Source organism: Drepanopeziza brunnea, assembly GCF_022702325.1.
Source record: "Drepanopeziza brunnea f. sp. 'multigermtubi' strain 214-2 chromosome Unknown ctg19, whole genome shotgun sequence".
Taxonomy (NCBI): domain Eukaryota; kingdom Fungi; phylum Ascomycota; class Leotiomycetes; order Helotiales; family Drepanopezizaceae; genus Drepanopeziza; species Drepanopeziza brunnea.
In genome coordinates this window covers 2,119,863-2,144,755 of record NW_027094082.1, presented here as the reverse complement: position 1 = coordinate 2,144,755, position 24,893 = coordinate 2,119,863, and the positions used below count along the sequence as shown (strand labels likewise).

The window sequence follows — 24,893 nt, the reverse complement described above, 5'->3', positions numbered from 1 at the left end:
GTTTTAGGCCTGAACGCGTGCGCGCGACGTCCCGCTCTTCTCCAAAGATGTGGGCTGAGGCTCAACCACCATAAACACGATGGACGCCGATGATGATGATTATGGTGACATAGCTGATGAGGACTTGATTGAAGCCTTCAGTCCGGCTTCGCAGAAGCTCCCGCCGCTGCCAGGGAAACGTCGACGTGGTTCATGCGACGAGGGTGGCAATTCCGGCGAAGAGGAAGAGTACGACAGGCAGAAGAAGAAGAAACACCGAATTCACATCACTGAGCATGATGTCCCAGCCGCGAAAATCATTGGGGCCACCCAAGCAGAAGCCCTCCCTGGTTCAAGCCCATGGAGAATCCGGGGCCCTATATACATCAAGCCGAGGCCAGAACCCGTGATCAAGCCTCCGGTATTCTCTACGACTCCTAAACGGGTTGCACCTCCAGCGAGCTTCTTCCAGAGACGAAAAAGCCACCCCTCACAGGAAAATACTACCCGGGGACAAATCAATAATCGCTCACACGGCAACCCCGCCCCAGACCATGACTACAGTCGAGAATTAGACGACCTACCATCTGACGCTTTCTCGTCTCCAGAAAATCAAGGATCGAATGAACCTATTCTCGTAGGCTCCTCTCCTCTTAGAGCCAGTCAAATGGCGTATTTCCAAAAGCAGCGGCTCGTTCCTCCACAGCAAGGACTCCGCCAGACGACCTTGTTCGGTGGTCGTGCTCCAGATGAGGTCTCTGCGTCGCAGGCGAAGAAGGTCTTCAACTTCAAGGTTGACAAGCCGCCGGAAGCACCTACCCAACACGTCCTGGACCAAGAAGCTTTGAAGACGTGGGTGTATCCGACCAATCTAGGCGCGATTCGAGACTACCAGTACAGCATCGTCAGGCATGGATTGTTTCACAATCTTCTGGTTGCTCTTCCCACTGGTCTTGGAAAAACCTTCATTGCGGCTACAATCATGTACAATTTTTTTCGTTGGACCAAACATGCACAGATTATCTTTGTTGCCCCGACCAAACCTCTGGTTGCTCAACAGGTAGATGCATGTTTCAACATTGTCGGCATACCGAGATCACAGACTACGATGCTCACAGGCGAACAACCTCCAGCCTTGAGAGCCGAAGAGTGGGATGCAAAGCGAGTCTTCTTCATGACGCCACAAACGCTTCAGAACGACCTGGTGAGTGGAATTGCAGATCCAAAAAAGATTGTCCTGCTGGTAGTGGACGAAGCTCATAGAGCAACTGGAAACTACGCATATACCACAGTCGTCAATTTCTTGCGCCGTTTCAACAACAGCTTCCGTGTACTTGCCTTGACAGCCACTCCTGGAGCCAGTGTAGAGGCCGTTCAGGAGGTCATCGATAACTTGCAGATTTCGAAGGTTGAGATCCGTACCGAAGAGTCGATAGATATCCAGCAATACGTGCATCAGCGGAATATCGATCAAGTAATTCTCGATCCTTCGGATGAGATCATCAAGGCGAAAGAGCTCTTCTCCAAGGCACTCCAGCCACTTGTGACACAGCTTTGCGGACAGAACGCATACTACAATAGAGACCCAATGTCGCTCACCACGTTTGGTATGCTACAAGCACGGAAGAAGTGGATGATGGACCAAGGTCGAAACGCCAGCATTCCACATAAGTACATGATGAATGCCCTATTTTCTATTCTTGGCAGTGTTGCTCACAGCATCAAACTACTCAACTTTCATGGAATTGGACCCTTCTACGAGGCTATAAAAGAGTTTCAACATGGCTCGGAAGACAGCAAAAAGCCATCGAAGTACAAAACCCAGATCACTCAAAGTCCAGAATTCAAGAAGATGATGGACATAATCCATCTTTCGCGTAGCAAAGATGATTCCGTTGGCCACCCGAAACTGACTCATCTGTGTGACACTATTTTGAACCACTTCATGGATGCGGGAGAAGGCAGGCTGGGGGAGGATGCCCCACCTTCAAGTACTCGAGTAATCGTATTTGCGGAATACCGTGACAGTGCCGAAGAGATTGCCCGTGTTCTTAATAGGCATGGTCCCTTGGTCAGGGCCTCTGTCTTTGTCGGACAGGCGGATTCGAAAAGATCGGAAGGAATGAACCAGGCGAAGCAACAGGAGACTATCAATTTCTTCAAGACTGGAAAGTTCAACGTCCTTGTGGCGACCTCAATTGGTGAGGAAGGTCTAGACATTGGCCAGGTAGATCTGATCGTGTGCTATGATGCATCTGGCTCTCCAATACGCATGCTGCAGCGAATGGGACGAACAGGAAGAAAGAGAGCGGGCCATATCGTCTTGCTTTTGATGCGTGGGAAAGAAGAAGACGCTTTCCGCAAGGCCAAAGACAACTACGAGCAGATGCAGAAGATGATTAGCTCAGGAGAACGCTTCAGATTCCGACACGACCTCTCGGTTCGAATTGTTCCCAGAGAGGTCAATCCAGTTGTGGATAAGAGGCAAATCGAGATTCCTTTCGAGAATACCCAAGGCCCAGCACTGCCCGAACCGAGACGACGAGCGACCAAAGGAAAGGCCAAGAAGCGCGAGAAGAAGTTTCACATGCCAGATGGTGTAATAACGGGGTTCCACAAGGCCTCCAGATTGACAGAAGACGGCGGTATCCTGGAAGATTTTGGAGTAACAGTGGAGCCTAAAGAGCGCAAGAAAGCGCCAGCGAAGGATCTGCTGGCTCCTATCATCCCGCCGGAATCGGTGTTCCTTACCCCTGCAGAAGACAGAGAATTTGTGGACCGATACATCAACGTTTGCGGCAATGAATCCCAAGAAGTCAGCGTACCTGATATGGGTGCTCATACGACAGCTCAACGAACTCTTGGTCCGGCTGTCAACGTCCCTCATGGCCACTTTACGAGCAAATGCGTAGATCTTTTCAGAAAATTGGCGGACTCCCAAAGCGTCGAAGACCGTTATGTTAAGCCATACGGAGATGTGGAGCCCTCTCGGGGATTCTGGGACCCGCAGTACCTTATTGAAGATGAGGCAAAGGCATTGAAAGCTCTAGCACGATCTCGTCACAATGAAGGCGAGACTCCCACACCGAAAGCCACAGCAATGGAGCGGAAAAATCAATGGCCTGAGAAGGAACCGGCCCAGAGAATGGCCATGTTCATTTCTGACATCGACAGTGAGGGCGATGATAATAATCCCACATCTTCTGTATGTCGTGCTCGCCGGAGACGAGATGGATTCTCTTCGGATAGCGAGGGAGAAGGAGACCTGATTCGCAGCGAAGATCGCTCCGAGGACGAAGACTCCGATCTTGGTAGTCTTCGGAATTTCATCGCTGACGGAACTCAATACGTCGAATCCAGTGCCGCGAGATCCAGAATGAGGGGGTCTTCAACATCGCCGCCGGAAGCAACTCCGAAGGCTAGACCGTTCTTCGTGCCGACTCAGTTCTCGAATACGCAGGATGATGAGGATGATGATGAGATACCTGATTTGCAGACTTTAATTGGGGGAAAGGGCAAGTCGGATCCGGCTCCAATTAGCCCAGATCATTCGAAAGCGCCTGTGAGGATCGGGTCCGATGAGCAAACGGAAGACGATGAGGACGAAGAACCGTTGCAGCCGCCGAGGAGGAAGAAGAGGAAGGTTGTGGAGGATGATAGTGATGAGTGATATGTTGATGCGATATATCTGTGCATAGCGTTGGAGTCTTGAACCTGTAGTCATTCTGCATTGCCGGAGGGCAGTTGGTATCCTGCCGACTTGGTCTGTAAGAGAGATACATACGGTGCCCAGATCTCTAGATGAGTTTGGAATTCACGCAACGTCCCGGGAGTCTCCGAGGACTGGAAGAGACGAGCTTTTGTATTCCTCGCTAAAGATCCTTCATCCTCAACTGACGACACGCACTCTAGCCATCCTTCGTTATTGTCAAATGTGAAAACTCATTACGATGGTGACTTCTTATCGACTCTCCACCGAGCCAAGTCTATCTTCTGCAGTACTGCAATACAAGGAAGGGTAGAGCGACTTTTCATTTAAGCTAAAGCTTATTGAGCTCACCTCGATATCCATACGAAACTTGGATTCCCAACGAGAGACCCTGTCATCTAGATACATGACATCCCTACAGAAGACCTGAAAAAGCAAAAAAAAAAAAAAAAAAAAAAAAAAATTAATTGGATTCGTCCCTCTACGCGAACCCTCCTGAGCAGCCAGCAGCTACACACACGTTCTACAGCCTTCACGGGATCCGCCGTTGGCGGCTTTGTCTGCTGTCCCGGGGAGATATCATCATCAAATGAGAGAGTGCTGGGCCCGAATATACAGCGCAAAGGCAACGCACCTTTCTTTGCCTGGATCTGGATATCCTCTCTTCTGTATTTATGTTCCTCTACGCGATTGTCGAGCTCCTTCTGATCGATCGATTGCTGCTTGGCTTTTATACTTTTTCGGTTTTTTTTTTTTTTTTTTTTTTTTTTTTTTTAAAAAAAAAATAATAAAAAAAAAAAAATAAAAAATAAAATAAAATAAAATAAAATAAAATAAAATAAAATAAAATAAAATAAAATAAAATAAAATAAAATAAAATAAAATAAAATAAAATAAAATAAAATAAAATAAAATAAAATAAAATAAAATAAAATAAAATAAAATAAAATAAAATAAAATAAAAGTATTTATACTTCTTGATTGTTTTTAGTGAAATCTTTTAAAGAACGTACATAGTCAGCTCACCTGACTGAGCCTCCTATTCCTGACATCTTACTAAGAGAGCTTAGCTTTGCGCTTGATAAAATCGAAGCTATATGTAGATACGGTAATAGAAGGTGGGTGATAGTGGAAAAGGAAAACTCAAAGTCGAATGAATGATTCAAAAGTAAAGCATCATATTTTTCAAAAGGGAAATAAGATATCTCTTGATTTCGAAAAGAAAAAGAGACAAGTGTAAAAGTAAAAAGCTGTTGTGCTCTCTGTTGGATCGCCGGTAGCGAACGTTCGTATCGCTTAGCGTGCAGCGCACGCAGCTTCTTGCAATTGCAAAAACGATGGGGAAAAAATGGTACTCGATTCCTGTCTGCTCTCCAAGGTTCAGGGCCGCTGACGCCTTCTGTGCGAATGGAAGGAGTCACGTGCACTAGCTAGCTACATACCGGTACCTAATGGTGTTTACCGTACTACGAAAGAAACTGGGGGTTTCCTGAGGGCATGCCACGCTAAGCGAGGCATGCTCATCCGTGCCTGAGATGGCCGAACCTGCCGTGTTCCCTCCCAACTACGGCACGGCGGGTCGATGTTGATGTACCGACAGGTTTCGATTTAATCGAGATTCTGCGAAGGAAATAAGGCTTTTGAAGAGGAGTGTTGATTCGTGCAATGGGCTAATAAGATTTTAAATATTATAATCTGCTTTGAGTTAGATACGTAAGGTGTGCGGTATGGAAAGTAATCAAAAAATCTAGGTTACAAGTATAGAGAAGGGTGATCGTTACAATTTTAGTATGAAAGCGCTTTAGTTTCGGTCTAAGGCCGTTTTTCTCGGCCGGGTATGAGTCGTTTGATAGTATTCGTCTTAAGAGTTTCTAGCACTTGACTGCGGCTCAAAGGATTTGCGAAAAGACGTCTTTGCGGCAGTGACCACTTTAAAGGGGGGAGGTGCATAAGGCGAGGATGTATTACCGGTATCATAAGCTCCTCTCTTTAGGAGATGTCTATATACCGGTAGCCCCAAAGGTGGGACATGCACTCTAGCCCATCCTGGTGGCCCCAGGCTAATCGTAGACTAAAAGAATGTAAGGAGGCCCACCTAAGCGAGCCGACGATTATTATACTATCCACCTTTGGCAGCTGTAGCACCGTGCCATCGAGGCGGGTCTCCTCTCACGACCCTCGTCGATCCATCTCAACATACAACCTCGATTTTCGCTGCCTATACAACATAAGCAGGAGCAGAAGAAGAGGATCTTTAGAGGGGGAATCTGTTTCTTTCAGAGAGAGGTATTTCGTAATCATGAGCGGCCACGCAGTGGAGAGCGTGAACCACCTCACGGATTCGGGCGTGGCGGCCGCGAAGGAGAGGGCGGAGGTCGAGCCCACCCTGAAGGAGCTCGATGTGTCGCAGTTGACGGTTACGAAGACGACGGCGCCGAGGGAGGTGCCGGAGGTGAACTCGGACGCGGTGTGGGGTATGAAGACGTGTACGGATCATAGTGAGTTTTGTCCTGCTGGCCCGCGGAGAGTTTCGTCTCGTTCCATTCACATGCGGGTATGGGCTCGACGAGGGCGTCATGTTATACTTGGTCTACAGGAGGGATATATGGATGCTCCTTTATATGGGAGGGTGTGGAAAGCTTCAGCTGATGGATTTTGCAGTGTTGATGGTCACGTGGACATCTGATGCTGGCTGGCACGCTCCGGAGATCAAACAGTACGGGCCGCTGACCATGTCGCCTATTGCGTCGTGTCTCCATTACGCTACCCAGTGCTTCGAAGGCATGAAGGTGTATCGTGGCTACGACGGCAAGCTGCGAATCTTCCGACCCGACAAGAACTGTGCCAGGCTGGTGATGAGCAGTGGCCGCGTAGCTCTACCCCCTTTCGACCCTCGAGAGCTGGAGAAGCTGTTGAAGGCTTTCTTGAAGGTGGATGGTCCTAGTGAGCTCACCCAATCTTTGATCGAGGGAAATACTTCACTGACACATGGCACTTTGAAGAATGGCTGCCCAAGAGCCGACCTGGGAATTTCCTCTACATCCGCCCAGCCATGATTGGTAATGGTCCAGAGATCAACCCTACGGCGCCGTCAGAGTGTCTCCTGTTTATCGTGGCCGTGGCTTGGCCTGACTTCTCGGCGACCCGGCCTGGGGCAGTGGAGAAGCCGCCTGGGCTGAAGCTGCTCGCTTCGAAGAGTGATGTGAGGGCGTGGCCTGGTGGCTTTGGGTATGCGAAAGTCGGTGCTAACTATGGACCGGCGTTCGTAAGCCATATGGAGGGCAAGAAGATGGGTTACGATCAGATCTTGTGGTTGCTCGGGTCTGACTTCCAGGTGAGTTGGCCCTTATCCCGGACTCATCAGATACGATTGAGGCATGTTCAGAAAGTGTGTGAGTTTAACAATCTACTTTTCTAGGTCACTGAAGCTGGGGCAAGTAACTTCTTCGTTGTTTGGAAGACCAAGGAAGGCAAGCTGCAGCTCGTAACGGCGCCGTTGGACAGCAAGATCATTCTAGATGGAGTAACGAGGCGAAGTGTCCTCGAACTTGCCAGAGACAGGCTTGCAAGCGGGTCGAAGCACCTCACCCAAAATCTCCGAGAACTAGAGGTTGTCGAGAGAACTTTCACAATGATCGAATTGGTGGAAGCCTGGAAGGAAGGACGGCTGGTCGAGGCCTTCGTCTCCGGAACTGCTGTGAGTGTTTCGTTACTGTCGCTCATGGGATATGCATGGTGATTGCTAATACAACGCTTAGTATTTTATTGCCCCCGTTTCGGCGATCAATTTCAGGGAGCAAGAACTTGATGTCAAGATGGGTGATGGTGCGAGTGGGTATTATGCTGCTATATTGAAAAAAGTAGGACTCCTCAAAAACTCCAGGCTGGCTGAAGACATTCTAACTTGTACAATTCTCAGTGGCTTTACGATATCACGTATGGCAACGAAGATCACGAGTGGGGAGTTGTGGTTGATGAAGAGTAGTGTAGACCTACAGATGGAGCAATCTACGAAAAGGAACAATGGCTGGGATTGATCGTAAGAGAAAGTAATCAAAGAAATTAAAGAGCAAGCGGATAAAGAACGCTCTACAAATGCTATGCTATAACGGTGCTATAGCAATATATTATGATTAATACGGAGCTGTTGTTGAACAACGATGGATGAGCAGGGATCTAGCTCGATAAGATGAGGGGTCTAGCTATAGTGGGGTGACCTCTAGCTCCTATAGTAACACCCCGCATCCGCTTCAGCTAGACCGCTTATCTCTCTCGACTTTCCTTCTTGTTCAACATTTTCAGCCTCTTCAACGCATGTAAAGAAGTAACCCCCTCCAGAGCAGTCAAAATGGCAGACTCCTACCCACCGCTCGACAAACGTCCCATCGCCAACACAATCGTCCTCTTCGACGTCGATGGGACCCTCACCTATCCCCGCGGGGTAAGTGAGTTCCAGCATCGCCCTCAGCATCACAGCTAGCTCCCCTCCACGACGAGCACCACCACAACCCTCTTGCTAACCCCAACCTCTACCCAGGACGCCACCCCGGAAATGCTCGCCCTCCTCGCCCAGCTCCGGCACAAGGTAGCCATCGGCTTCGTGGGCGGCTCCGACCTCCCCAAGCAGCAAGAGCAAATCGGCATCCCGGCCGCCGCGCCCGTCACGACGCTCTTCGACTTCTGCTTCTCGGAGAACGGGCTCACGGCCTTCAAGCTCGGCACGCCCCTCCCCTCCAACTCCTTCATCCAGACGCTCGGCGAGGAGAACTACAAGAGGCTGGTGCGCTTCATCCTGCACTACATTGCGGACCTGGACATCCCCGTGAAGCGGGGCACCTTTGTGGAGTTTCGGAATGGCATGGTGAACGTGAGCCCCATTGGGAGGAACGCCAGTCCGAGGGAGAGAGACGAGTATCAGAAGTTTGATCTGGAGCACGGGATCCGGGCAAGGTTCGTGGAGGCGCTGAGGGCGGAGTTTGCCGAGTTGGGGTTGACGTGAGTACCGGCTCTCCCCCACTTGCAATGTGCAGGATGATTCCATCGGGACCGGGAGGGGTTGGGAGCCGCAGGGCATGGCAGGGCTGATTCATGGATGGGTGGGCAGGTACTCAATCGGGGGCCAAATCTCCTTCGACGTCTTCCCCAACGGCTGGGACAAGCGGTACTGTCTGCAGCACCTCGAGAACGACGCCAAGCTGCCGGGAGGCATCGAGTACACCACCATCCACTTCTTCGGCGACCAGACCCAGGTCGGGGGCAATGACCATGAGATCTTCTCCGATCCGAGGACGATTGGGCATAGCGTAAAGGATATTGCGGATACCACCGCGCAGATCAAGAAATTATTTGACCTCTGACTACCGCACGCGGGCAGCGGGCATTGAGAGTCGATCATTTTAGAAGCACAGGCTTGACTCTGAACAGGAACTATATTTGCACAGCACATATTCTGATTCGGACCAGGTGGGTGTGATAGGACGCTTTATTCAGTCAGGGGGAATTTAGAGGCGAAAATAAAAAGCGTTCGTTCATAAATCCCAGGCGCTGCCGTACAACTCCTTTGCCCCCTCTCCAGATGCTTGCGCTTGCTTGCTCGCTCGACCAAACCAAACCAACAAGTCCTGCTTTCATTCTTCGCCAAAACAAAAACTCGTCAAGCACATCATGGTCACCAGCTCATCTCCCAAACTCCAAGCTAGGAATAATGACCGGCCCATACTTCGTCGGCGCCGCAAACCCGCTATCCCCCTGTACGATGAAATCGACGGCCAGGCTCAGCTTCGCCAGCCCGCTCTGGCCGGCACTCACGCTGCCGGCGCTCGAATAGCCGCTGCTGCCAGGCACGTTCTCCGGGTCGTAGGCTACGAATGCGACGTAGTTCCGGCGGCCCATCAGCTTCTTCATCTCGCGCGGTCCGCCGTTCGTGTCTGTCTGGAAGATCTCCATCATGTCCTCCTTGGTGTCGGAGACCTGGTTGGTTGTCTTCTGGCCGTTGGCGGGTACGTACAGCGGCTTGTTATTGTGCAGCAGCTTCAGGACGTAGGATGGAGGTGGGGCCGCGACGACGGCCGACGAGATGACTTGGTACATAGTTTTGTGGTCGGAGGGATGGGAGGGATCGTGGACGAGGCCTGCGCCACAGCAGTTGACGTCTGTACGGTCTGTTGTCAGCTTTGTATTATTGGGTATTTCGAGCAGGATGTAGCTAGCTCACCTCCAGACAAGAATGTCATGCGCAGGCCCTTTTGGTTGGCAATTCCTTGCAACGTTCTGATCAGGTAAGTCCGCTCTAGATCCTTCGATTCGTGAGTCCACATGTCACGCAGCTCGTCCGCGATGTCAATGTCGCCGAACGTGTTCAGGACACCGCCCATCAGCCCAGACTTTCCGACTGCTTTCTTCACTTGGCTGAAACCGGAAGCCACAGCTTCTTTGCCACCTACCACACCCGCTACGGAACTCGTTACCTTGCCGAGCAGGTTATATGTACCAGTGACGCCCTTCTTGGCTGTCGCCATCGTGTGCGCGATGCTTTCCACAGTATCCAGGCGCGGATATATGACCGGCACGGAAATCATCCATATGCAGTGCTGCACACTAGGCGGTAAAGTCGCTACCTTTGGGAATAAGCCTTGGTACGTAGGACCAGCAAGTACTTGTCGTTGATTGCGTTCTGAGCGGCAATCAGGACCGACTACTACGACGGCTGGGCCAAGATACTTGACAAAGTGCCACCCTGAACCGGTGATGGTGAAGAGGTCGATGTCCGAGTTGACATTGCGGAGGATTTCCAGGGTAGTGTGGTGTTGGAAGAGGAGGTACATCTCGATACCGACGCGGCCGATGTTCTTGAACATGTTGGAGGATTGCATGTAGTCGGGATAGGAGCCAAAGCCGTCGAAACTGCTCATGTCAGTACTTGGATACAAGAGGAAAAAATTTTGCTGCCTTACATGTCATGGTCATCGATTTGGAGGATGTGAGGAATCTGAGCGAATGCCTCTCGCAGGTATGGCTGGTCAAAGTGACTCGTATAGTAGTGGAAGTAGGCGTGAGAAACATCTTCCTCATGCCTAGCGGTCCAAGCAGCGGTCTTTCTGTTTTCCTTTCCGCTCATAGCTAACCACTGCTTGAGCAACGGTATCTCCTTCCATAACCTGTCTCCGTAGATCTGATCACCGAGCCCTAGCTGCACGTGGAAACCACCGCATTCAACGTTCTTCTGTAAGATATCTTTCCACATGAAGCCTATCCCGCCCAGTTTAGAACGCTCATTGACGCTGGTGTTCATGGCAAAATCATTACCGGAATGTGCTATGAATCTCCAGTTTGTCTCGTGGCGACCTGCTACTAAGAACTCGTAGCGTGTACACCCCAGGTGCGAGGTGATTGCATAAGTCCACTTGTCGCTTGGCCCATCACCCATTTGCAAGTCTATATCATAACGGTAGAAAACCCATCGCTGATGGGTGAAGATGGGGCTAGCTTTCAATTGACGTGGGTTAGGAGACAAGTCAACGCTTCGATGGATATGAATTGTTGGCGGTTGCGGACCATCAGTCACAAGCATTATGGTACCCAGCCAGACGCCTCGCTCCAGGTTCATGTTCACGTATCGGAGGTATGGTCCAAAGTACACTCCATTCGTAGGGGCAATCTTGTACATATCAACTCCAGCACTTGGAGGAGGACCTGAGAATCCCGCAGCAGTTGGGGCCTGAGAAGTCATGCTCATAATACTCTCCGCGTAGCCTGGGGTGTGGGGTGCAAATCCAGGTGATCCTAGAGGCGTCTTGCCAAAAGCACTCAACCCTGGAGAAGCGAGGGGGTTTCCATACGTCGACACCGTGGGTGACAATGGTGCAGTGTCAGGGTGGTTCAGAGGCGTAGGTCCCTTGGGGAATTCCCATTGCGTAGCTTGAGTTGGGAGGTGGATGTAGTAGTATTGTCCAGAATTCTGGTCTAGATGGGCAATCCATCCTTCCGGAAGAGGCGGTGGTGAGCTCGGGCCGGCGCCCTGGAAGGGCGATGAATTGGCAAACTGTTGTACAGGGGCTGTTTGTGCAGCTTGCTGCTGTTGAGGGCGCTGTACTTCTTCTCTTGGATCATTTGCAAAAGCTGGATGTCCTGGGTGTTGTAATGCCGGAGACGTGAGAGGAGAAGCGATGTTAGGTTTAGGGCCGGTCGCTATTGCGGCCGGTACACTACCGGTACGGCCCTTCTCATTAGGGTAAGTTTGAGCTCCACCGGTGCCACCCGGGGTCACGCTAGAATAGGCTGGAGGAGGGGACGGCGACAATTGCATCCGCTGGAAATCCTGTTCGAGTGCATTGGATTGGCCTGTTGCACTGGGTCCACCTTGTTGATGCTGCTGCTGTGCTCGGGGAGGCGATGAGTTTGTCACCTGTTTTGGCCCTTGGTATACGGTTGGTGGGCCGTGAGGTTGCTGATCTGGAGACTCGGTAGGTGTCCAAGGCCTGACAATATTCTGATGCTGGACTGGATGGAGGCCAGGCGACTGAGGAAGCTGGGGGACTGGCGGAGGTCCATACTGGTGTTGTCTCTGCGCAGCTGCAGCATTCTGTGCCTGGAGACTGCTTAAGGTAGCAGTCCCTGAAATTCCTGCGGCTGCATATCGAGCTTCGATTCCACCACCGGGCAGCTCTCCAGGTCCTTCGATTGGTGTCTCTGGGGGAGGGGGTGAGCCTCTCGTGGCCCTGGTAGTTGAAGTCGACGCAGTAGAGGCGAATCGGTTCATCGCGTTGGGAGCGATCAGATTATCTGAAGAAGATGTTCCATTCAGCTCAGCTGTATCTGGAACAGGTGGAGGGTAGTATTGCTGGCGGAACTCGGGATATGAAGGAGTGCTTGACTGGGCCGGACGTGATGCAGCAGGTGAGGGCTTGGGATCTCTTGTGGGCTGCTTGGCCCACAGCCCCTCTTTATCTGGCAGATCTGAACCAGGAGAATCTGGCAGAGGTTTGGGCGCAGTCCCCCTTCGTTCTGCCAGACCCGGTCCCCTCTTGTCAATAGGGCTGGTCGTCAGCCGCGACGAGATGTCGATTGAAGGAGTCCTTCCACCACTTGATCTTATTTGTTCCCTGCCTGGACTTCCTGCAGGGCTTCCCGAGTCTTTCCTACCCGAATCCACTCTCGGGTCTTCAGGGTATGGAGGGCGCCTGTTTCGAGACTCGGAAGGTCTAGTGCAGAGGTCGGGGTCATCGGGATACGGCAGAGGGCTGGCAGAGCTCGATGCGCCCGGAGGTAGAGGGAAGCCGTTCTTGCTGGAGGGAGGAAGATAGTTGACTCGGCCTGAGGAGGCTGACTCTGTTCGAGGCTTGGGACTGAGCGGCTTGGATATTCTCAAAGGCTCGACAGTAGGGCTATCCTCTCCGTTCGAGGGTCGTTGGAAAAAGAGCTCCTCCTCTGGCTTGCCTTGACGGCCAGCCATCTTTATGCACAGCACAGGGTAGGCACGATCCAATGAGGGTTCGGCTGGTGACGCACCAAGTGTTATTTTTATTTGTAGGATATTGGAGTTGTCAAAGTTCTGGGGTACCGGTATCTGCTCCGTAGAGAGATGAGCTTTGGGCAATGCGGGGTTGTCGTAATGAGTTCAAGGCCGAGCTTCTGCGACCACGATGGAAAGAGGCAGAGAGAGAGGTAAGGAAGGACCTAGGTAGGGAGATATGGTTGCGCAAAGCTGAGAATTGGTGCGACGATGATGGAAGATGCAAAAAACGAAGCACGGGCAGATGCGCTCATGAAGCTGGCTGGGCTGGCTGGGTAATAGTCAGCGCTTGACAGATCAACATCGGATGGCTTGATTCTTGGGTTGTAGAAGCAGAAGACGTGCCACTCCCATGATTGGCGGGGCTGAACAAGGATGCCCGGCGGCTACAGATATCAGATGTACTACTACCGGTAGTTAAGTACTTAGTTGGTACTTACAGCTGTCCGATGGGCCATTCCGAAACGTTGCAGGCACAGGTACAAGCGCTGGGACGGGAGATGGGAGATGCATTGCCGCTGGGGAGGAGGAGAAGGGGGAGAGGAGGAGGAAGAGGTGGTGAGGATAGGTAGATAGGTAGATCGATGGCATACGATAGGGCCCAAGGTTGAATAGAGAAGAGAAGCTCAGATCTTTATCCACGCACGAGCACCAGACTGAAAGATACGGTACTCCACGCGTTAACATTGAGCGCGGAGAGACCAGCTTTGAGGCATAGCATCGGACTATTACTAACGGAATATGCGATCACGAAGAACACAAGCACGCCCCGTATTTAATTCCGCAAGCTACGCATAATTGGCTGCGGGATATATTAAAGCTTGTACGTATTGATACTATTTTGAGGGCTTAGCTAATAATTGGAAGTACGCTTCGCCCTTTCATCATGGTAACCAAAAACCAGAGAATAAGAGAATCGAAAACAGCGAAGATATCAAAGGCACCGAAGCGGACAACCTGCCACTTTAAAAACCCAGAGACAGGTGAAGAGTGCGGAAAGATATTTGCCCGCCCAGATGGTCCTGTAAGATATAGTAGTAAGAAGCTCCATAAAGGCTTAATTACATGCAAAGAGTGCGGGAAAATACTACTATTTGCCAGCTTAAATACGCTTACAAGACATAAGAAGGTTCACAAAAGCTGAAAAAACATGCAAAGAGTGCGGTTCTCTCATGTCAAGTGTGCTTAGCTTGAAAATACATCTTGAAGCAATACAGAATATAAGACAAGACTTTTGATTGGAAGGTTGGAAGATTATATGGAGCAGGTTTTCGCCCCAGTGGTTTCCCTGGCTCGTTACCAAAATGGCCATATACGGAAGAGGAAGGGTACGAGACGAAAAATCTTTTCCGATACTTACTACTGTAGTATATTCGAAGGAAAAGGGGGAGGGTGTACCAAAAGTTCGGGGCATGGGTTCCTGTGGGGGCTCACCGGTCGGGAGGGTGTTGAGAGGCTTACGAACGCGTGAAGTAGGGATATGTGTCACGGGGTGGTATGCACGTGATTAGACGTCGAATAAGGATCCTTGCACCCATCACGCGAACGCCTCACGATCGCGACTATTACTTCTCATGCCACGCTGCCAATCCGTAATAGCAAAGGAAATCCTCCATCGCGACCAACACACAACAGCAGGAACCATCCGACAGAATGGCTTCTACTTTGGGAAAGCGGACACGAAGCTCGACGAGCATCCCGAGTCCTGCACTAAAAATCTCGGTATCGAAGCGCGTCAAAACCAACCAACAATCGAAAATTTTCAACGACGAGAACGAAAACCCATTCGTGTCCAAACCTACGCGTACTCAATCTCAAGATGGCGAGCCAGTGGATATCGATGAATCGACGCCTGCGAAGCATGGGGCCGCAGCGCGAAGAATCCTTTCGTCTCCCTCGAAAGTCAAGACGACCCGGGATGGTCAGTATACGCGTCTTCTTTCGTAGAATATTACTGACTCGAAATAGATCCCTATCCGAGGCGCATTCAAACCCTCACACCGCAGACTCCTCGACACTACGATGCATTCTCAAAGACCGTGCCCACTACACCTAGACACCGCGTTATGGTCACCGGAAAGCCCTTGACTCTTCGGACTCCTCGAACTCCTGTCACACCTGGTGGATCGATCGCAACAGTATACAGTCGCGCCCGACAGCTTTTCACGCGTAGCACAGAGCGCGGAAGACTCGTGGGTAGAGAGGCCGAGAGAGAGGAGTTGTCGACTTTCGTCAAGGATTGCATCGCCAAGACATCTGGAGGATGTACTTATGTCAGTGGACCACCGGGAACTGGCAAGAGCGCCATGGTCAATGAGGTCACCGAGTCTCTCGAGGCTTCACCGACCATTAAGAAGGCATACATAAACTGTATGAGCATGAAGACGTCAAAGGACCTGCAAGCAAATCTGTTGGAGAACTTGTGTGATGGTATTGAAATTTTGGAGGGAGACGAGATCATGACTCTGCAGGGAATGTTTGTGTCAAGGAAGAAGAACAAGACGGTCTATGTGGTCACCCTCGACGAAATCGATCACATCCTCACCCTGGACCTGGAGATCATGTACAAGCTGTTCGAGTGGTCCCTTCAGAAGTCCTCACGTCTAATCTTGGTTGGCATTGCGAACGCGTTGGACATGACCGATCGATTCCTTCCTCGACTTAAGGCCCGAAATCTGAAGCCCCAGCTTCTTCCATTTCTGCCATACAGCGCAGTGCAAATCAAGACGGTGATCGTTACGCGACTAAAGTCTCTCGTGGCCGCTGATAGCCCAACTCCCGACTACGTCCCATTCCTCCATCCAGCCGCCATTGAGCTCTGCTCCCGCAAAGTTTCAAGCCAAAGCGGCGACCTGCGAAAAGCCTTCGACATCTGCAGACGCGCCATCGATCTCGTGGAATCCGAGACGAAGCAGAAGCACGAGGAGGCTCTCCACGAACAACTTCTGCTCGACTCTCCATCCAAGAACCCCCTCGGCGAAAATACCAACCTCGCCTCTTCTCCCTCTGCCGCCAAATCGGTCCCTTTGAAGTCACTCGCCCAGTCTCTCGGCGCTCTGACCGTCGAAACCGCACCCCGAGCCTCAATCTCCCACGTCAACAAGATCACGTCCTCGACCTTCGGCAACGGCGCCAACCAGCGCCTCAAAACCCTCAACCTGCAACAGAAGGCCGCTCTCTGCGCCCTGGTAGCAGTGGAGAAGAAGAAGCGCGATGCAGCCGCTAACCTGCTTGCCACACCTTCCAAGTCGAGGAATGCAGCTCCCACCGTCAAGGCTCTGTACGATATCTACTGCAAACTGTGCACGCAGGACGCGATCCTGCATCCACTTACCAGCACGGAGTTTCGAGATGTGATTGGGAGTTTGGAGACGCTGAGTCTGATCAGTGCCGTGGATGGGCGCAATGGGAGTTTCGTGGGGCTGACGGGGCAGAGGAAGAGTAAGAAGTTTGGTGCTGGGGCCGGAGTTGGGGACGAGAGAAGAGTGGGCAGCTGTGTGGGTGAGAAGGAGGTCCTGCAGGCTGTGGAGGGACTCGGAGCGGGGATCCTGAAGAACATTCTCGGGGGTGAGGGCTTGGAGTATTGACCTGTTGGAGATGGATTGTGTGATGGAGGGGTGTGTATAGACGTCCGGTCTTGGGGTTTCTGCATATTGAGCGCAGGGCGAGAGAGCATGGCATCCACCTGAGGATGGACAGTCAGGATACCTATTTGTATAGTTAGTCATCGCGAGTTTGGGTCTGGATCCAGCGTACATTTGAGAAACGTGGCTGCTGTTGGGGGGGGAGGGGAGGGGAGGGGAGGGAAAGAGAAGGGGCGTGTAGGGCATTATTTGTAGAAATGTATAATTCGTCCTGCATTTTTCTGTTTTCTGTCTTTCCGAAGCTTTTCTTTCCTTTCCTTCCCCTCTGGCAGATACCTTCTTATCCCGTAGGTAGATCTGAAGAAGAAGAAGATGAACTCGTATTGTGCTTTGTCGTACTTCATCTTTCTGCATAATAGCAATCGGTGCCATTGGGTAGCCCATGTATCTCCACATCCACCCCCCTCGAAGAATAGGCCGCTATCTCTGCAATGTCTTTCTCTTTCCACCCACCCACCCACCAACCCACACACACACACACACACACACACACACACACACACACACATCTCCGTTCACGACACTTCACGTCCCATCTCAAGGCTTGCCCTTATCCTTCCCCTCTCCAGTACCAGCCTGCTTCCCCTTGGCCTCCTCCGCCTCCTGCCCCTGCCCTTGCCCTTGCCCCTGCCCCTGCTCCTGCAACATCTTCCGCTCCGTCTCCTCGAAGCTGGCGAGCAAGTCGTCAATCTTCTTCTCCAGGCTCGTGAGGTTCGACTCGAGTGCCTCGGCCGTCTTCTCGCCTCTGTAGACACATCATGCCAAGGTCATCTGTTAGCTCGTCTGGTGCCAGGCAACGCACGTCACGTATGTACTGGAGACGCCGCGCGCGAGTCTGGCTGCTGCTGCCGCCGCCGCCGTTTCGAGGATTCGTGTCAAATTTTTGGAAAGTTTGGGAGAAGAGGGGAAAGGGTAGGGAGGTGAGGGGAGAAAGTGTCAGGTGTGTCCCCGGGGGGCTTGGGGGTCATGATTGGGATTTGGAATCTTTGGGGGGTGGTGGCTAGGGGGGCGGGGGCCTGGATGATAGATACAGAAACGGAAATCTACATTGTAGACTGGGAGGGTTGGACGGAGAGGCTTGATTTAGGGATTCGAGGAGGGGGGATGATGTCGCAGAAAGGGAAAGGCTCGAGACGGTGACTGATGGGAAGCACAGACTGTAGACAGACAGATGTTTGGGAAAGTGGTCTGTCGTGTTTGAGGCCACTCAACCTCGCCCGACGGAAAAGCAGTCCGGCGCCATCTGGCGAACATGGAGAAAAGACGAACATGCATTGCTCCCGGCATGGGAAAAGACAAAAGAGCGCGCGTTTTTGGTTGACGGGCAGAGAATCCGCATGGCAACGCACCTTGCGATCTGTTGGAGGGTCTAGAGCACGGGAGAGTGGTGGCGTTAGCGGCGTTTGGGAATCAGGAGATGGTTGAAGCGAGGGGGCATGGGAATTTGACTTGACAACATAGGAGATGTGAGATGCCGATGCTGATGCCGATGCTGATGCTGATGCTGAATATCGGATAATAGGTAATAGTAGGTATTCATGCATGCATGCATGCACATACTACATGCAATGCGGGCCTTTGTGGCATTTGAGGCAGAAATGCCCTGGATATAGGTATCCAGATACGGCTTTCCCAAGTCGTACCGTGAACGAACGTGTAACATGTACGTACCTGCGCGAGATCATGCTCGCTCACCGACCCGTGATGATCTTCTGCATCGACCCGAATATCGTCCGATAAGGCCATCTTGATGGGCAATGGGCTTCAGAGTTGTGGACGGCGGGTGGTGGTTGGGTTTTGAAGATATCAATGTCTGAAAGAGATCAAGATGTCGGATACAGCTTTTGAAGGGGAGAAAAGTCGGCAGTGACAGAGAGACGGACAGACAGACAGACAGACAGACAGACAGGAAGGGTTCGCAGGCGAAAAAGGAAGGAAATTGTTGATGTCGATATGTAGGTAGGTACTGGAGTGGAGGACACTACGTAGGAAAACGTGGGTTATTTTGTTTGCGCTGGGATGTATAAGGTACAGAGTGAGAGAAGTGTGACTGTTTATTCCGCTATCCTCATGCTGTCATGTGGATAATATTACTATTGCTTTGGATGCAAGCTTATTTCCTTTTCCTCAACTCGCGCATCATTAGACGACTTGCATAAATAAGTACGATGCTACGCTCGAAGTCTGTCTTCGCGATCTTGATCTTGCTCGCCTTAAGCCCTCTCTCATTTAGCGAGGCTCACGGATTTCGGAGTAGAAAAGTGATCGGCTATGCAACACTTTCAGCAGAAAGTCTTCACTTCATTTATCTAGCATAAGCCTTATACTAACGACGCGAACTTTAGGACGCTGCTAAGCGCGTCAATGAAAAGAATAAGCTGTACGTAGGGGAACCTTTATCTGCGGATAAATCTGGACGTGGCTTTTACATAGGTGAGTTTGACTCACATAGAGCGTTGACTTATTTATTTAGCGGAGCTAACCATTGGAATAGGAAAAGAACCTGGTGATAGACATGTAGGTGAGGAAGAAGGGAGTTGGTACTGTGCTATTAAAGCAAGAGAGTGGAAAATGGAAAACATCGACAAGACCTTTATCCCGACATCCTTCTGGGGCGACGAAAAAAAAACTGTACAGGGTTATATCTGGTTGATGACATCAAAAAAGCTTAAGAAAGCGCAGCGCTTCTCGTGGACTGAAGGGATCGGGTCGCGGCAGCAAATGCTTATTCCAACGAAAATAGTCGAGAACGATAAGTTGGATCTGTGGGCTCGATGCTTGGAATCAAAAGCAAAGCTATTGGGTTTTTCGAAGGATTTCATTGACTGGGATGTAAAGTGGACGATCAAAGGAGTTCGCGGACAATCGTAAGAGGATCACTATATGCTCAAAAAAAAAAAAAAGGTTTATAAATGTGTATCCTATCTATATATATATATATATCAACATATAAAATGCATTCATCTATTGCGGGTCAATATGAAAAAGTAGGGAAAATATGGCCAAAAACCAACTAGAATAATTAAATTTTACTTGTCCGCCCCGAATATCTTGATAACCACAACTCTGTTTTAAAAAAAACGCGTCACATACCTAGATCGAAAGGAAATCATCGAATCTGGTGTATTGCGGAAGAAATAATTATTTAATAAGAGTTGGTGGTAATGCGTATGTACTTTTGCTGATGGACTTTGCTTGAAGTCCGATTTTCGTGTTCCACGCTCATTCGAAAGGACCCCCGATGGACTTCGTTGATCAGGGGGTGCCGGAAATCACTCCGATGAGATGCCTACCGACGGTTAATCCAGTATCATTAAATCAGATAATCTATTCAGGTCAAACTGGTTTTTGCTCAATCAAGAAGGCACTGATCCATTAGGAAGCCAAGATTGCAGGTACGTGATTAGTAGTAGCCTCGCGCGCCACTTGGGAGGGTTTATGCGGGACAGGAAATAGACCACAGGAGCAGGCATCACGTGTCTTTACTTAACTTGGGCCCTGCACGAGTCATGCCGTATAAGAAGAGGATTTGGCCGTTGGTTTTTTTTCTTCTTTTTTTGTCTTCTTTTTGGCATTCCAGGCTCGAGACCTGACCAATCCACCAATCAATCCATAGGCGGAGGAATGAACGCAAAATATGCAAAATATGCGCTATGCAATGTGATATTGCTGATACCTACCTACTTAGTAATACCGCCGTATTTGTAACTCATGCGGGAGTCCCGGGGACGTAGGGTGGGTACGGGGTGGAGTTGGCTTTGGCAGGTGTCTTGGCTGGGCTTGTTGACTTGTGCCTCTCCCAACTCCACTCCTCCGTCAGATGCCAAGATTCCGAGAAAATCTCGATGGCCGGCGGCCGGCGGCCGATGGCCGATGGCCGATGCTCGATGCTCGATGTCGGTCGTGGTAGCAGATAGTAGTAGGATGGAATAAGCATAGAGCTAGCTTCGCGACCAGATCACAGGCGATGAGGATGGAAAATGAGGAAGGAGCGAGGAGTTGATCGATCGATAGCGGTAGATAGGTAGGTAGGTAGGTAGGTACCTAGTTGTACCGTTGTACATAGTAGTACTTGGGCCTGGTCCCTCGATATGCGTGAAATACAAGGTACAGTAGTAAAAATGCCATGGTGTTTATTTCTGGATATCCACAGGACCCCACCCGACCCACCTCACCCACGGAGCCGCTCTCCGCCTCCGTCCGCCCGTCATCTGCGATGATCATGTCATTCATGTTTTCCCGGCCGGCCCCACCTTCCCGGCCATTTAGGCACGGACTTTGAGTTTATCCTCCGAGACCCATTTCTTTATTCACTCGTCCGTTCGTTGATTCGTCCATTCCTTTCTTCATTTGCAGGACCGCTGATCGAGAAGGCGGCTGCTGGATCGGCCGTTTGTTGGGTGTGCAGTCGGTGGGTGCTGGATCATCCCGGCCCGAGCATAAGTAGGATGAATTCCTAGACCTAATCCAGATCCAGATCCAGATCCAGATCCAGATCCAGATGGGAAAACTAGTGGTAGTAGTAGTGCCGGTAGGTCGTAGGTCGGACAGCTGTTGACCGTACGTACTCTTACACCTACAGACTCCCCCAGACTACCCAGACTACCAGACTACCCAGACTACCCAAACCCCAAACTACTACTACTACTACCCAAGACTACGGACGGCTCATCTTCATACTTTTTAGAATAGCCCCCCCCCCCCCCCCCCCCCCCCCCCCCCCCCCTTCCCCTACCTCCGTACCCAATCCGAGCTTCTGATTCGCTCCCCATCCCATGGCCCCATCCCATCCACCATCTCCGTCGATCCCACGCCGTTTGACCGATCGTCTCAGCCTCTTCCACCAGAATCAATCTCGATCGCGATCTCGATCTCCCTTCAACCGGACCGGACGGGACCACCAGGACAACGTAGCTCGACTCGACTGCTACTCCCTTACAACTAGCTCCCCTCTTTAGCCTGCTGGAGCTGAGCCTAGCGTCGCTCCGCTTCACACATGACAGCATGGGGGGCGAAAGGGTAATGCTATTGTCCTATATGTCCTACATTCACAATCAAAAATGGCATGTCCAAACTGCCATTGTCTGCCTTCAAAATCCATCATTCCCATGCGAGTACCTCCTACCTACCGCCCGACTGCCCTACCGCCCTACCTTCCGACCTTCCACGGCTAACCAGATTCCCCCCCCCAAGTCCACACCACCACCAACCCACCTCCTCCCGACCACCTACCCGACCTACCGACCTACCGACCTACCGACCTACCGACCTACCGACCTACTGACCTACCTCGACGTTGCCTGAGAGACAACAACCATACACCCTCCCCCTCCTCTTAGACAGTGGCCATTCTGCAAAGAGCCTCATTTGCTAGGTCACGGCCGCTACTCATATCACCACCCACAATATCCACCATCACCACCACCACCACCACCCTTCTCGGAACTCTCTCGACGAGTAATCAGTTCGCATGACCGACTCCACCGGGTAACATCTGCTCTCCGCAGACATCGATGTGGGCTTCCAAGAACGTCAGCTTGCAAACCTTCTTTGAAGGAACAAAAAATCAACCCTGGGGAACAAATTGGGAACAGATCACCACATAGACTCGCCCAATTTCGCTGGGGGCCAAGCAGCGAGGCGCACTCGAGTACATAGCATTGCGGAACTCGAGAACCCGTGGTCATACCCAACCCTGGACGCGTTTCAGACGCAGCCTACTGGATGACTGAATTGGCATCCATCTTTTCGGAGCTGGGTATCTCTCACTACCTCTACGACTTCATCGAGCAGGGCTTCGACACCTGGGAAACGATTCTCGACATCACCGAGTCGGACTTCGATGCCCTAGGCGTCAAGCTCGGCCATCGCCGGAAGCTCCAGCGGAAAATTGCCAATTCTCGGGGCCTGTCATCCGACCGGGCCCTCGCGTCTCCCCGAAACACCCCGATCGATGACCGGAACGTGGAGGAGCAGAAGACCCCCGGAGTCAAGGTCGAGGGAGGGAAAGAAGCCAACGGGTGTGCACCAGGCGTGAAACGGAAGTATAGGCGACATCCGAAACCAGACGATAATGCCCCCGAGAGACCGCCCTCCGCGTACGTGATCTTCTCAAACAAGATGCGCGAGGACCTCAAGGGGAGGAATCTATCGTTTACCGAGATTGCGAAACTGGTGGGCGAGAATTGGCAGAATCTGTCGCCGAGCGAGAAGGATCCGTACGAACAGCAGGCCTCTGCAGCCAAGGAGCGATATAATAACGAACTCGCCGAATACAAGAAGACGGAAAATTACGCCGAGTACACGCACTATCTGGCAGAATTCAAGGCCAGACATTCGAACCCGCAGCAGAGTACGTAACCGGTCCGTAGCGAGACGAGAACGATAGGAAGGAAATATCAGATACTGACCCTGAACAGCGAGCGAACAAAACGAAGTGGCGAAGCGTCCCAAGCTGGAATCGACTGTGAGCACTGCGCCCCCCGGGACTGCAGGCAGCGGTACCACGCAACCGATCCACGATAGTCATCTGTTCCACGATAGTCCTCCTGGGCCGAGAGGAATTGAGCCTCCAGTGTCCAACGCAGCTCCATGGCACCCAGTCGACAGCCAACAATCGTCTCCGCAAATCGCCGCAAACATGAAAGCGAGTTCGGGGGTTCCAAGTCCCCAGGTCTCTGCCGCGTCGCCCACGGTACTCCCAGGTTATCGTGATTCGATATACCCGTCGCTTCCCCGGAGAGACGGCCTGCGGGACGACAACGCCCCCCACCATCAACAGCTTCCTCGATTCACGAGCGTGAAGGATCGACAGAACAGCATCTCCAACGGCACCACCCCGACGCCCGATAGCCTCAATCTGAGCGGAGCGCCACAGTTCGCGCACCGCACCGGCCAGAACCACCCGCCTCCGCTACTGACTTCGGAATCAACGAACCGATCTACGGCCTCGGCTTCCTCGGGTAGCACAGTGTCGTCCGTCTTCTACTCTCCTCGCACGCCGATGGAGCCGTCATTGGAGCGAGCACTCCCCATTCCGTCATTGTATCTCCAAAAATCAAATGGCTCCTTGGAGCACCAGCTACCACCTATACGACGCGGCTCCCCCCAATTAGCACATGGGGCACAGCCTCCTCCGACTGGTCAGTGAATCTGCCTTGAGTATGTACCACCGTCTAATCAAATCCATAGCCACTCACCCATTCGGGGACTTCTCCTCGTCGATGCCTCCGATGCGAGGGTACGTTTCAATCGCAACGCACCCTCTACCTCCCTACAGCAACAGCCATTCCGACTACAGAGGCCGAGACTACACGTCTGGCCCTTCCAATGACGACACCATCCTCGACCCTGTCAGCGCATTACTCAGAGCAGGCGAGATCGTCAACCAAAACAGCAGAGGCCGCTCCGATCCCTGAGCCGGGTCGGGTTCACGAGTTGCGCGTGCTTGCTTGTACATGCATCCGAAACTCCATAAGTATATGCTATGAATACGATGAATAGGACTTATCCAGCAGCAAAGTCTTCTCACGGCGAGAGGGCTCGGGATTGCCGGCGCTGGGGCGGGGGTTATGGATCTGGATTTGGAGTTTGACGGCGTGTGGCGTGTGAAGCTGGGGATTCCAATGAGATTCCCCCTAACAGATAGAGCATGCCTTGACCGAGCCGCATGAAAATTTGGCTGGCTGGCTGGCTGGCGTGCGTTTCCCGCGCTGGCATGTTTAGATAAGTAATACATGAAGACATGAATGACTTGGGCTAGAAATCCACTCTGGTCAAATTGCTACAGTATTTCTCGACATTTTTCTCCGCATATCTCTCCACTCATTGCCACATCCACTGTGCATGTCTCGAAACGCGAGACTATGCACTCGACGAAGAAATCCCGCAGGGCCGCAGGGGTAGGGAGTGGAAGCTCCCCCGGCCCCAATCCAGCCAGCGGGGTAATTTTTTTGCCACTTCTCGCCGCTCAAAATAAAAAAAAAAAATAAAAAGAAAGAAACGTTGCCCGCTTCTCCGTCAACAAACTGATCCGCACGAGTTGAAGAAC

General features: G+C 51.5%; 8 protein-coding genes across 8 annotated transcripts; 5 read left to right on the top strand and 3 right to left on the bottom strand.

The window, feature by feature from the left end:
• Positions 1–79: 79 nt before the first annotated feature.
• L3040_009393 (uncharacterized protein) lies at positions 80–3,649 on the top strand (the record flags this gene model as incomplete). The annotated part of the gene is made up of 1 exon (XM_007290231.1): positions 80–3,649. The coding sequence occupies one exon, from the start codon at positions 80–82 to the stop codon at positions 3,647–3,649; it is 3,570 nt and encodes a 1,189-aa protein (XP_007290293.1).
• Positions 3,650–5,987: 2,338 nt separating this feature from the next.
• Positions 5,988–7,673, top strand: L3040_009392 (uncharacterized protein; the record flags this gene model as incomplete). Its single annotated transcript, XM_007290232.2, has 6 exons — positions 5,988–6,186; positions 6,350–6,631; positions 6,691–7,022; positions 7,107–7,385; positions 7,447–7,548; positions 7,608–7,673. The coding sequence occupies 6 exons, from the start codon at positions 5,988–5,990 to the stop codon at positions 7,671–7,673; spliced, it is 1,260 nt and encodes a 419-aa protein (XP_007290294.2).
• A 363-nt stretch (positions 7,674–8,036) lies between these two features.
• Positions 8,037–9,045, top strand: L3040_009391 (uncharacterized protein; the record flags this gene model as incomplete). Its single annotated transcript, XM_007290233.2, has 3 exons — positions 8,037–8,129; positions 8,226–8,683; positions 8,793–9,045. 3 exons carry the CDS (start codon positions 8,037–8,039, stop codon positions 9,043–9,045), a joined length of 804 nt encoding a protein of 267 aa, XP_007290295.1.
• Positions 9,046–9,364: 319 nt separating this feature from the next.
• On the bottom strand, positions 9,365–13,139 carry L3040_009390 (uncharacterized protein; the record flags this gene model as incomplete). Its single annotated transcript, XM_007290234.2, has 3 exons — positions 9,365–9,840; positions 9,903–10,591; positions 10,642–13,139. The coding sequence occupies 3 exons, from the start codon at positions 13,137–13,139 to the stop codon at positions 9,365–9,367; spliced, it is 3,663 nt and encodes a 1,220-aa protein (XP_007290296.2).
• Positions 13,140–13,363: 224 nt separating this feature from the next.
• On the bottom strand, positions 13,364–13,657 carry L3040_009389 (uncharacterized protein; the record flags this gene model as incomplete). The annotated part of the gene is made up of 2 exons (XM_066155951.1): positions 13,364–13,585; positions 13,640–13,657. The coding sequence occupies 2 exons, from the start codon at positions 13,655–13,657 to the stop codon at positions 13,364–13,366; spliced, it is 240 nt and encodes a 79-aa protein (XP_066010226.1).
• A 1,195-nt stretch (positions 13,658–14,852) lies between these two features.
• Positions 14,853–16,786, top strand: L3040_009388 (uncharacterized protein; the record flags this gene model as incomplete). Its single annotated transcript, XM_007290235.2, has 2 exons — positions 14,853–15,120; positions 15,168–16,786. 2 exons carry the CDS (start codon positions 14,853–14,855, stop codon positions 16,784–16,786), a joined length of 1,887 nt encoding a protein of 628 aa, XP_007290297.2.
• A 594-nt stretch (positions 16,787–17,380) lies between these two features.
• On the bottom strand, positions 17,381–18,589 carry L3040_009387 (uncharacterized protein; the record flags this gene model as incomplete). The annotated part of the gene is made up of 3 exons (XM_007290236.1): positions 17,381–17,588; positions 18,193–18,212; positions 18,515–18,589. The coding sequence occupies 3 exons, from the start codon at positions 18,587–18,589 to the stop codon at positions 17,381–17,383; spliced, it is 303 nt and encodes a 100-aa protein (XP_007290298.1).
• Positions 18,590–22,567: 3,978 nt separating this feature from the next.
• L3040_009386 (uncharacterized protein) lies at positions 22,568–24,261 on the top strand (the record flags this gene model as incomplete). Its single annotated transcript, XM_007290237.2, has 3 exons — positions 22,568–23,195; positions 23,263–23,985; positions 24,035–24,261. 3 exons carry the CDS (start codon positions 22,568–22,570, stop codon positions 24,259–24,261), a joined length of 1,578 nt encoding a protein of 525 aa, XP_007290299.2.
• Between the last annotated feature and the right edge of the window lie 632 nt (positions 24,262–24,893).